Here is a 13115-nt window from a genome sequence, read left to right as displayed (position 1 = left end):
GGAAATGATTGATGACTCTTCAACTATTATTAAGTATTACAAAAGGAAAACTGATGTTGACATGCATATTCCAAATATAGGTTTTAATGGCACCTACGTGATAGCTCCCTTTCATTATTTTAATCTTTTATATTCTAGAAATTTAAAACCAACCCTTAAAAGGTTATGAAAAAAACAAAACAAAAAAAAAAAAACACAACCTTAACCTAACACAAATCAGTCACATTCAGAACATACTGAATGAAATATTTCCTTCATAATCCAGCTTTTAGTTTAACGGACATTGTTCAATATGGCACCTCTAAAACCTGACATTATCTTGTCATACTTAAAATTTGCTTCATACTTCTAATTTATTTAAATTTACCCTGCTCCCCATTTATCACACGTATAAAATATTCCGGTTTTCCTCTTATTATTAACAAACTGATAATTTTTGCCATCAGAAGTTGATCTTTTTCTTTCTCACCCCCATCACTCAAAATTACCAATAAATAATGATCAGATTAGGGAACAGCATTTTAAAAAAAGAATGTGCTTTCTTTTCCTTAGAGTCTCCACTATACAATTTGTGAATGATATCTCTGTTACATATCATACCACTTACATATCTGCCCTTGGGAGATTTCACCTTAGTCTTCTAAGATTCTACCTTGAATGGTTATAAACGTCAAGAATTAAAGAAAAGCAGTTACTTTCATAAGACCAAAATACTGGATAAAATGGTCTTGTCAATATGGCTTAACATTAATATGGCTATAACATAGGGACTAGTCCCTGTTTTCTTTATTAACATTGTGAACTGATCACAATTTTTTAAAGTCTAGACTAGTTTTCCATATGTTTTACATATTTTTATTCTCACATCATATCTCTTAAAAACAAAAGGACGCAAACATTTGCAGTTATCAATGCCTTTTCCTTTAGATGTGGTTTCATTTCCTTCCTTCAGGCTTTGTTACCAAGAAGTAAGGTTTGAGTTCAACACTGTCCATTTGTTGTGAAAGTATCAGAAGGAGTCATCTTCAAACCAATACTCCAGATGGACTTATTCACTGATTAGCTGCATAATTTCTTCTAGGACATTTGTAACAGACACAACATACACAGGATTTCAGTTTGGGTTGTTTTTTTTCCCTTTTTTTTTTTTTCTTTTTTAAAATAAGTGTGTTTCCAGGTTCTCACTCATATTTTCTTTTCTTTGAATGTATTGCACAATATTTTATTATTAAAAAAGGTTTTATGTCTCAGGCAAAAAGTTTATCTCCTTCCCTCAGGAGTTGCTAATGTGTATTATTTTCTAAAAGAGGTAAGTGGTTGTCTGTGTGGCCATCCTCAAAGGGAACCTAAAGGGAAAAGGGAGAAAAAAGACCAAATCATTAGTTTTATTCCTTATACTATTTTCTCTAAACACAAAGCTGTATTTTGGGTAATTCTTTCTAGGCACAAAAAGTGACTATTTAGATTTAGAAATGATATTATGATTCAGAGATCAACACCATGTATATAATATCACTTACAGAATGGACAGGTTTATAGGCTCCAAGTCTGAAACGACAGCAAATTATTTCAACTATAAATTTTCCAATTCCATGTAACATGCCTGTAACAAAAAATGTTTATGTTTTTAAATTATTCTGAAATTGCTATACATGAATAAAAAACTCAACTATAATTAAGGAAGGAAACAAAGATGTTTGTATTATTCTCTTTCATGGTTAAAAACTAAGACACACAGTCAGGCACAGTGGGGCATGCCTATAACCCCAGCAGCTCAGGACACTGAGGCAGGAGGATCACAAGTTCAAAGCCAACTGTCGCAACTTAGTGAGGCCCTAAGCAACTTAGCAAGACCCTGTCTCTAAAAAAATATAAAAAGGGCTGAAGATGTGGCTCAGTGGTTAAGTACCCCTGGGTTCAATCCCCAGTACCAAAAAGAAAAAAATAAATAAGAAGATAGTTATACATTTAAAAACAAATTAATGTTTTTTCAAAATCACAAGGCCATATAATTCATGACCTTGACATAATCTTTTCAAGGTTTTCCCCTATAATTTTGAAAATAAATTATTAACACATGTTTAAATAAAGCAAAAAACAAGGAATTACATAGAAAAGCTATTCATTTGTTTAAAAAAATATGCTTAAGAATATGATGCCTTGCTGGGAGCAATGGTGCACACCTGTAATCCCCGCAGCTCGGGAGGCTAAGGCAGAAGGATCAGGAGTTCAAAGCCAGCCTCAGCAAAAGAGAGGCGCTAGGCAACTCAGTGAGGCCCTGTCTCTAAATAAAATATAAAATAAGACTGGGGATGTGGCTCAGTGGTTGAGTGCCCCTTAGTTCAATCCTGGGTATCAAAAAAAAAAAAAAAAAAAGACAACTTGGAAATCTAAGGCAGGATGATCACAAGGTTGAGGCCATCCTTAGTAACTTAGCAAGGTCCTAAACAGCTTAGCTGGACCCTGTCTCAAAATGAAAAATATAAAAAGGGGTGGGAATGTGGCTCAGTGGGTGAGCACCAAAGGTTCAATCCCAAGTATCAAAAAAAAAAAAAAAAAAAAAAGATTTCAAGTATATAAACCATTCAACTCCATGTAATACAAATAGGAACTAAAGATGAAAAAGGAAGTGAACTTTTTCTCTACTTTACCTATTATGCTTAAATCTCAAATTTTCATCATTACAATTCTGCAAATGATCTTTAAAAGAATTTCAGAATTTGGGGCCAAAAATCAAAACATGATTGATTGAAAAAAATCCCACATACTACAAAGTTGAAAGTAGCATAAGATATGATTTTACACAGTATAAAGCTTAAATGAAAAGGAAATTCGAACTTAAGTGACTATTTCTATACATTTTCTCATTTAACTCCATACTACACTTACAACTTATATCTTTCATTCTGATTTTCACAGATGAGAAAACAATTCCAGAAAAGGTAGGTGACTCATTCAAGGCTACCACCAAGAAAATGGGCTGATTTAATTCTAGTTCTGTCTTCTGTTAACCCCCAGGATATTTGTAGCTTACCAAATATCCCTTCAATTAGTGAATGCTGTGAAATTAGCTACTCTTAATGGTGAGTCAATATAATTTTAGAGGTTTGAAATTAACATTAAACAAAAAGTTCTTCAAATATTAAAACATAAGAATGTGTATATTGCCCCTTTTAAGGAGAAGTATCTTAAGTGTAATTAATAGACACTTTTTAGAAATTAAGACAGAAATGACTGTTAACCTGTTGTTGAAAAGATTCCTCCAACAATACCACAAAGTCTTACAAAAAACTGCCAGAATGGCATATGCTCCTCAGTAACTGTCACCATAAGAGAACTGAGATCATATTTCATAAATATCCCAGAGACTCCATGGCTACCTGCAGCATGGTTAATGATACGTTCCTAAAAAGAAGGGGAGGAAAAGGAGGAAGAGAGGAACAAAATTTGTTATCTGATTGTTAACATATATCGACAGTATTAAGTTGTACAACTCTACTATACAAGACATTCAAAATTCTTTATGAATTATCCTACCAGATTAAACTCTTCAGACACAGTTATTCAGTATTCTTTGTGTGGTTAGCTTCTGAAACTATCAAAAGAGCAAAATTATTCTTTCTTTTAGTTTTTCTTTTAATTTTTTTTTTATTGGTTGTTCAAAACATTACAAAGCTCTTGACATATCATATTTCATACATTAGATTCAAGTGGGTTATGAACTCCCATTTTTACCCCAAATACAGATTGCAGAATCACATCGGTTACACATCCATTTTTACATAATGCCATATTAGTAACTGTTGTATTCTGCTACCTTTCCTATCCTCTACTATCCCCCTCCCCTTCCCTCCCATCTTCTCTCTCTACCCCATCTACTGTAATTCATTTCTCTCCTTGTTTTTTTCCCATTCCCCTCACAACCTCTTATATGTAATTTTGTGTAACAATGAAGGTCTCCTTCCTTTTCCATGCAATTTCCCTTTTTTCTCCCTTTCCCTCCTACCTCATGTCTCTGTTTAATGTTAATCTTTTCCTCCTGCTCTTCCTCCCTGCTCTGTTCTTAGTTGCTCTCATTATATCAAAGAAGACATTTGGCATTTGTTTTTTAGGGATTGGCTAGCTTCACTTAGCATAATCTGCTCTAATGCCATCCATTTCCCTGCAAATTCCATGATTTTGTCATTTTTTAGTGCAGAGTAATACAAAGAACTCAAAAAATTAAACAATAAGATAACAAATAACCCAATCAACAAATGGGCCAAGGACCTGAACAGACACTTCTCAGAGGAGGTCATACAATCAATCAACAAGTACATGAAAAAATGCTCACCATCTCTAGCAGTCAGAGAAATGCAAATCAAAACCACCCTAAGATACCATCTCACTCCAGTAAGATTGGCAGCCATCATGAAGTCAAACAACAAGTGCTATGGAGGATGTGGGGAAAAGGGTACTCTTGTACATTGCTGGTGGGACTACAAATTGGTGCGGCCAATTTGGAAAACAGTATGGAGATTCCTGGGAAAGCTGGGAATGGAACAACCATTTGACCCAGCTATTGCCCTTCTCGGACTATTCCCTGAAGACCTTAAAAGAGCGTACTACAGGGATACTATGTTCATAGCAGCACAATTCACAATAGCTAGACTGTGGAACCAACCCAGATGCCCTTCAATAGATGAATGGATAAAAAAAAAATGTGGCATTTATACACAATGGTTAGTTTTTCTTTTTTTTTGCAGTATTGGGGATTGAACCTAGGGTGGAGGGTGGGGGTGTTTTACCATCAAACTATATCCCCAGCCCTGCGTTTTATCTTTTAAGACAGGGTCTTGCTAAAATGCTGAGGGTGGCCTCAAATTTGTGATCTGCCTGTCTTAACCTCTGGAGGTGCTGGGATTATGGGCATGTGCCACCACACCTGGCTCATTCTTTCCTATTTTCTCAAATAGGTCAGCTTACATTTGAGTTTTATACTGAGTCCAAGAGCTTACAACTGAATAGCATGTTCCTCATTGACCAAAACAATAAGAACTAAGTTTATATTTTGATATAGTTTTGTAGTATTTACCTGCTAGGAATTTACAAAATAATCATATTTCTTTCCTGTCATTTATGTCATCAAATTTAAAAAAGCAAATAATTTCAGTTTCTGCTGTTCATTTTGAACTACACAACATGAAAAAAAGAAAATGCACTAAGTTGAAAGATAATATTTGAACAACTGTTTCAGTTTTAAAAGGATTTAAACAAACAAACAAACAAACAAACAAAAAGGAATGCCACTAGAATCATAGATCTACCAGTGTAAACATTAAGGGAAAAAAATCTATTTCATTCTATCCTGCTTATACTTCAAAACTCAAGTTTGGAAACTAATAATTTTCTATTATGGCTCCAAACAACTATGCTACCATAGCGCGTTGTTATAACTTTTGAGCCAGATTCTGTTTTTAGTAAGTTTTAACTAAACTGTATGCTTTTAGGAATACAAGTGATATAATTATTTACCAAGGTATATTCAAACATTTTTATGTGGAGCATTACAAAACCCTTTCCCCTATTATTAGCACAATAGAACCTTAAAAGCTACTGATCAAATTTTTAATAATGACTTTACCTTAAAGCTCTGAAATGCTCAATATCGTGTTGAAGTTACCACATATATGCATATGTTAGAGACTGTGATGTCCATGTAACAAAAGACTAATGATTTACTTTGGGTTCTAAGACCAAAGATCAGCCCTCTTTCCCTACCCCTCAATCCTGCACTTTACCAACTCATCACTTCTTTTCTCAAGTGAAACACAACTAATTTGGTCATCATACCAGTATTCACATCCCTCTAAATATTAAATGCTCTGAGATTCTAATATATACCTTTTTTTGGGTGGGGTACTAGGGATTGAACCCAGGGCACTCAACCACTGAGCATTTTCCACACTATTTTGTATTTTACGTAGACACAGGGTCTCACTGAGTTACGTGGTGCCTCGCTGTTGCTGAGGCTGGGTTTGAACTCACCATCCTCCTGTCTCAGCCTCTGGAGCTGCTGGGATCATAAGCAGGTACTACCATGCCCAGCTATATTTTTCTTTACTTTTTATTTGGATTTGTTATTTTTAAATATATTCTGGTATAATTTCATATCAGTATATAGAGATCTTTTTCATTCTTCCCTTTTGAAGATATGTGTTCTTCTATTATATAGATGTACAGCTTGGGTTGTTTCTAGTCTTTATTGTTATAAATAACAATACAATAAATAACCTTTACACTCAACACTTTTGTATTATTCTCACTGTATCTTGAGAAAGAATTACTAGGAAAGGGTTTGCTAGGTCAAATGATAAATGCATACATCATTGTGCAGATAGTGCCAAACTTCTTTTTACAGAGACTATGACACTTTACATTCCCATAGCAATACATGTGTCTGTTTTCTCCAAAGCTTTGTCGACCATGTATAGTGTCTTCCAGATGTTTGTTAATCTTACGGTGAAAAATATCTCCCTATCCTTACAGAAATGTGGAAAAGCACAATATATACTTATATACATTTTACCTAGTTTGTATATACACACAAAAATAAACAAATACACACAATGATATATACTTGGTTTTTCTCCCTGAGCCACTTGAAAAGTTAGACACAAAATTTCACCCCTAAAAAAACCCACCTAATTTCAGAACATGGAAAATTCTACAATTATTAAGAACCTGGTCATAATAAGTTACAAGTATACCAAAAGAAAACTACAAATGAAGAAAAGAAAATTTTAAAAAGCACTTATTTTTTGTCTTGCAATTCTTCTTAATGTTAGTATTTGAATGTTTACCATTCTTAACATTAAAAACAAGAAAATAAGGGCTGGAGATGTAGTTCAATGGTAAAAGTACTTGCTTATTAGCATGTGCAAGGCCCTGATTTTTATATCCAGCTCCACAAAAAACAAATAACAAAGTAGGTAAGAAATCTATTAAACTTTTCAGTTCTAAAACTCTGCTCCATCATTGTCAGTATTTATTTATAAAACCACACTATTCTGAGGTTCCACAACACTTTATCAGATAACTACAAAGCACTAACTTAAGAGGAGGCAAGCCCTCTAAATTTGCTCTCTGATCTATAAGAACCACATATGTTCCATGGTAGGAACATTTACTAAAAAATAAATAACAGAAGGCTGAGTTGGGGCTCAGTGGTAGAGTGCTTGCCTAGTACATATGAGGCACTGGGTTTGATCCTCAGACCACATAAAAATAAATAAATAAATAAAATAAAGATATTGTGTCCATCTACAACTAAAAGAAAATATTAAAAGTAAATAAACAGCAAAGACATCAGAAAATCTGCTGGCCAATTAAGAACAATATAGAGGAAAGAATATTATAAAATTAAACATGTTAAAAAGATTAAAGACATTATGAATAAGTGATGTCATCATAGTTTAATGATTCAAAGTTTTCATTGAATAGAAACATTTCAGATTTTTAAAAAATTCTGTTCTCACTCTAGAATATACTAATACTTCTGATAAATTTTCGGCTTAAAATAAAATGTTAATTCATTTCAAAATTCCTACAAATTTTAAAATGAGAAAAGGAACCAACTAAATTTGAACCTTGTACCTGGGGGGCTATAAAACACTAACAAAAAAATTAAAAAATAATTTTACCAATCAGAATCAACTTACCCTTTCTGTCACAGAAAACTGATGGGTATCTGCTGAAATTTTATATGTATGTAGTTTTGTTGGCACAACTGTAATAAAATATTGGAACATCTGGTTGTCTAAAATAAAAACAAATTTTTTTTTATCAATCCAATAGCAATAGAACCAGATATATCCTTCTTCTAGAAAATACATTTGACTTAAAATTTAGTATTATACTTGACTTAATGTCTAATAAAATGAAAATATACTCATGGTTGCACTTTGTTTCTCTTGCTCTTTCTTTTTCTCTTACACATACACACACAATACACAAACATACAATGTTAAAAAATATGAACTAGTGATTTAGTTAGGTAGCCCTTATAATCATTATCATTCTCATATGAAACTTGGAAAAATAAAGGTAACATTTCTTTGTAGTACAGGAATATGAGTAAAATAAAATTACAATAGTATAATCATCATAATTTTCAGTTTCTCCTTTTATCTTAAGATACACTAACAAACTTCTAAATGACTACTGTGAAATTAAGAGGGTCATTTTTATGGCATGCCTAGGTTTAATACAAGCAAAAAATACCAAATAACAAAGTAGATAAGAAATCTATTAAACTTTTCAGTTCTAAAACTCTGCTCCATCATTGTCAGTAATTGGTAATACTTAGTAATTGGTAATACTGGTAATGAAATAATCTTCATTCTCTAGGTATATTCTAAAAAATTAGGTGTGTCTGTAGATGAGCAATGAGGCCACATTATGTCCAAATGAAAACAGATGTACTTCACTCAGCATAGTAATTTTCTTCTGAAAACTATGTATAAATATAGTAATTTAAAATTAATTTTAAAGAACCAGATGAATAGCTTCTTTAAAATAAAAATCCTAATCCTGTGGGCTGGGGATATAGCTCAGCTGATAGAGTGCTTGCCTCATATGCACAAGGCCGTGAGTTCATTCCCCAGCACACTGTCCCCACCCCCCCACCCCCAATCCTTGGCCATTTCCCCAGAGACTCTAATTTAAATGGATAAGATGCCCAGGAATATGCACTTTTCACAAAGACCTCAATAATTGTGATAGAGAGCAGCCCAAGAATACTTTAAGAAAAACTAAATATTTACTTAACTGGTCATATTGTAGTAAAAAATAAAGAGTTAAATTACTATGTAACAGGAACCCTCAACAAATCTTTCTATAAGGCAAAGTTAGTGGGAATGTAACCTGAGTTTTAATCAGTGTTTTGCCAATTACTGGCTTTACAGTTTCAGAAAAGTCAATTAACCACAATTTCTAATTTTCAAGAAGGGTATGACACAAACTGGACAGAGCATATCCTACTTAAAATGGACATCTATTCATCCCCATGTAATACCAGAAGCACTATTTTAAAAAAGAATCCAAGAGTCGGTATCTATATATGTGATCTTTAGAAAATCAAATGTAGTAATAAATTAAACATTTTAAAATACTACAAACAAAATAAACCCGCAAGGCAAATATGAGTCATGGAAGACAGTATGGTTTGTGTACAGTTCTTCCTCCCTGCCTTTGCCCAAGTTCACCAAGAACAGAATGTACTTCCCTTCACTGATTTGGAGCAATTTAGGCATGTTTCATGGAAGCTTGATAAGCCTGAATTCTGTAAAATTAAGTTTATAAAATGAGGCATATCTCATAAAGAATTTTGTAAGTTTTGGCACACAGAATTAAATGAAAACACAATACGCTTAAAGACCAACAAAGTCTGTGAGTGTGCATTAAAAGAAAATACATGTTTAAGCTAAAAATTTAAAAACTTATGGACTCACAACTTTTATATAAACTGAATGTAGGCTGAGAGAGGTGTTTAGCTACTAAGAAAGGGATATCCTCCGTGCCCTCTTTAGATATAGCCAAAAAAGATATGGGAAAGTAGGAATACTTTTCAGAGGACAAAGCAAAGAGAAATGAAGAAAGCATGGGGGATTAGGGAAACCTGCCTAGAAGCAGAATAGGACAAAATCAACGCACATCTCCGTTCCTAGAGCAGGGAAATGTCACATTTGTCCAGTTCAATTAGAAAACTGCTATAGACCACTGACTCATATGTGTCACTCCTTCCTCGTTTGTTTTGAATGGGATTATTTAGTGCAATTATAACACTATCTGTGCTCCAAAAGTGTAAGGTAGGTCCTTAAAAGGTACAGTTGATGAGCTATATCCCAACCTTTATTTTTCACTATGACCAGATAAGTAAAGAAAAGGCAATCAAACATTTTCAGAAAAACATGGAAAATAAACTAATATTTTTATTGAAATTCAATGTTTAAAAAAACACTGAAAGAAGTTATCTGTCCTACAATGTAGTACTTTCGACTATATTAATAAGTGACTAACACCAAAATTTTCTTTTGTTCTTCTTTTTGTTGGTGAATATAGAAAAATGCACTTATGCCCAATTAACATATCAACCTTTCCTATATTTTGACTGTTAAAATTGTCTTTCCCCTGCCTACTCATAACTCTATAATTTCTTTATTCTGTTCTATGACATTATTTGTTTTGCAATTCAGGGAATAGAACCCAGGGTCTCATGTATGCTAAGCAAATGCTCTACCAGTGAGCTATACCCCAGACTTTTTTTTTTAATCTGAAAAGGGTCTTGCTAAACTGCACAGGTTGGCCTCCAACTTGCCATCCTCCTGCCTCAGCCTCCCAAGTAGTTAAGATTACAGGTGTGTGCCACCAAGCCTGGCTCTGTACTATCACTTATTTTTTAGCACTCAAATTTTGTGCAATTCTAGGACAAATTCTCTCTACATAAATAATCCATCAGCCATTTAAAGATTATCTTTACTAGGGGGTAAAAGGATAATTAAAAACATAGTAATAGTAAGGTTATAAAAGCCATTTCCTACATGTAAATTACAAGAATAATTAATAAATACTTACGATCTATAGTAATTTTTTCAGTTCCATCTAAAGGATTAATAATTCCTGGAATAAGTTCTCCAAAAGACAAATGATCTATTCTGTGAGAAAAGTTGTAAGCTAAGAGACAAAAAAAAAAAAAAAAGACAAAACAAAAACTAAGTAGAGAAGTTATATCATTCAAAAATACATGTTACAGATTGGTTTACATTTTTATCTATTCTCAAATGAAAATATCTAAATTTTACAAATATAATAATACATTATTTAAAACAACATTAAGTTGAGAAAATGCATCAGGATTAAATGTGTAAAAGTAAATTCTGATAAAAAACTGTCTTAAGTTTTATAATTTACCTGCAAATTAAATTCTAAGAAACAGTATTACATTTAATCCTGAGAGCACAAAAAAATTTACATCTTTCTTGATCCAATAAATTATACAGTTACAAGATTCTGTTTTTACATGAATTGGGATGATGTTCGTCTGGCTAAATGATGAAGCTGATCGTATATATTTTTCACATACATCATTGCTGTAACTAAACTTATATTTTTATAGAATTTATTTTGTTGTCTATAGCTGACTTTAAAAGTAACTCTTCTCACAATCATTATATCAAACTAACTTTATACATACACATGAATATGGCCACATTTAGATACAGAAATTGAACTAAACTTCAAATATATTCTCTTGTCTATAAAAATTAGTGGAACTGCATACAAAGTGATACAAAGTACATCTAGGCCTTCATCCCCAACCTTAGAAGTATCTGAGCTATTAGCAAACTGAAGTAAAAGCAGATTAAAGACAAAAAATGGATTAGAGTAAAAAAATTCAATAATTAATTTTCTCCTCTGGAGAACATCTGTTTTTAAAAAGCTTACTTCCAAAACCCTACTTTGCACCTGCAATAAAACAAACAAAAACATACACCAAATAAAAACTCCACTTTTTTCTTCAAAGACATCTACACTGAAAAAATTTCAGAAACTACTTACAGTCATGGTTGACAAGTGCTGCTAAATGTGCATGACCTCGAGGATGTGGAATTGCCCTGAAAGGAAGGAAAAAAAATTAAAGTAATAACACTTAAAAAAATATAACTAATTAAGGGGCTGGGGTAACAGCGCATTGGTGTAGCACTTGCCTAGCATGTGTGAGGCACTGGGTTCAGTCCTCAGCACCACATAAAAATAAATAAATAAAATAAAGGTACCGTGTCCATCTACAACTAAAAAAACAATTTAAAAAAAAAAAATATATATATACACACACATAAAACTAACTAAAACTAGAAAGTGGATCTTTCCCAAGTTACATAATTGTTTGTAGTACAAATAGAAGAATGTATGTGGCTTATGATTAAGAAGACAAGTCTTATCACCTTGGCAGTATAAGGAACTGGGGTTGGCAAACATTTTTCCGTAAAGAAACAGGTAATAAATATTTTAGGCTCTGTGGGCCAAGATACAATATCAAAGCTATTACACAGAATATAAATTCTCATACACTTTTATTGCTGAAACTCAAAATAATAATAACTTAGTACTACTTTTTGTAATGTAAGTGTTTAACAGGGAAGCTACTTTTTCCTTAGTGTTCCTATTTTCAAAACTGATTACAAGTGTTTATCTGTTAATGATGATCTATAATGAAATCTTACATATTTCAAATTTGAAAATATAAATCCATGACTTGTTTGAATTGGGCATATTCATTACTTGGAAGGTATTTCAGCAATACTTATTAGATTCTGGGTATTTGCTTTTAAGCATGTCATTCATTACATAACAGCTTAATAATTTAAGGCAGAATTTACTCAACTGTATAGTTACAAGGATTTTTAAAACACAGAAATTTCCTTTGCACTTAAAAGTGTTTGAAAACACTTTTGGAAGTAAAATTTGAGATAAGAAAATATATCCAAGTAGAAGAATGGGAATCTAATTCCTATTTAAACTTTTAACAACACAACCTGTGAAAGCATTAAGAACAAAGGAAATTACTCAAAAATCACTTAATAATATTTGTATCAAAATAACCTTTACCACAATATAAGCTTCATATATAAACTCTGTTTTTGCCTTACGACTTTAGGTTAAATTCATCAAGTAACCTTACTGAGCACACAAAAACTAAATTTCCAAAGCTACTCTGTTTGGTAATAGTGGTAGATGGTATTTTCTCACTAAAAAAATTTCCATCTTTGGTAGTGAGCTTAAGAAAAAAAAAGAGCAATAAAATTTTACCTCTGCTAAGCCATCAAATTCCTGTGTAGTAGGGCAAGTTAGAATATTCAGCTTTTATTTTTAACAAAAATTCATGGAAATTACAATATTTAAGTCCATGAAATTTAACTACCAGTTAAAAATACATGATAAATTTAAATATTTTCTGTAAAATACTGATGAAAAATGGATAACTATAGGCTTTTAAAAAAGTTGGTATTTTTGGGCTGGGATTGTGGCTAAGCAGTAGAGCACTCGCCTAGTACAGGCGGGATCCGGGTTTGATT

The 13115-nt window shown here is 32.5% G+C and overlaps 1 protein-coding gene across 2 annotated transcripts in view; it reads right to left on the bottom strand.

Annotated features, from left to right (window-relative positions):
• Positions 1 to 832: 832 nt before the first annotated feature.
• Ergic2 (ERGIC and golgi 2) overlaps positions 833 to 13115 on the bottom strand; it is a 36670-nt gene continuing 24387 nt past the window's right edge. For both annotated transcript variants that reach the window (XM_027934094.2, XM_071610022.1), the window contains exons 9-14: positions 11599 to 11654; positions 10615 to 10713; positions 7701 to 7798; positions 3243 to 3405; positions 1521 to 1603; positions 833 to 1346 (exon numbers count right to left, since the gene is read on the bottom strand). In XM_027934094.2, coding sequence (XP_027789895.1) covers positions 1284 to 1346; positions 1521 to 1603; positions 3243 to 3405; positions 7701 to 7798; positions 10615 to 10713; positions 11599 to 11654 — 562 coding nt within the window. In that variant the 3' untranslated portion in view covers positions 833 to 1283. The remainder of the gene's footprint in view (positions 1347 to 1520; positions 1604 to 3242; positions 3406 to 7700; positions 7799 to 10614; positions 10714 to 11598; positions 11655 to 13115) is intronic.

This window comes from Marmota flaviventris, chromosome 3 (assembly GCF_047511675.1).
Source record: "Marmota flaviventris isolate mMarFla1 chromosome 3, mMarFla1.hap1, whole genome shotgun sequence".
Lineage (NCBI taxonomy): Eukaryota > Metazoa > Chordata > Mammalia > Rodentia > Sciuridae > Marmota > Marmota flaviventris.
The sequence above is the reverse complement of the archived record's forward strand: the minus strand, read 5'-3'. Positions and strand labels throughout refer to the sequence as shown.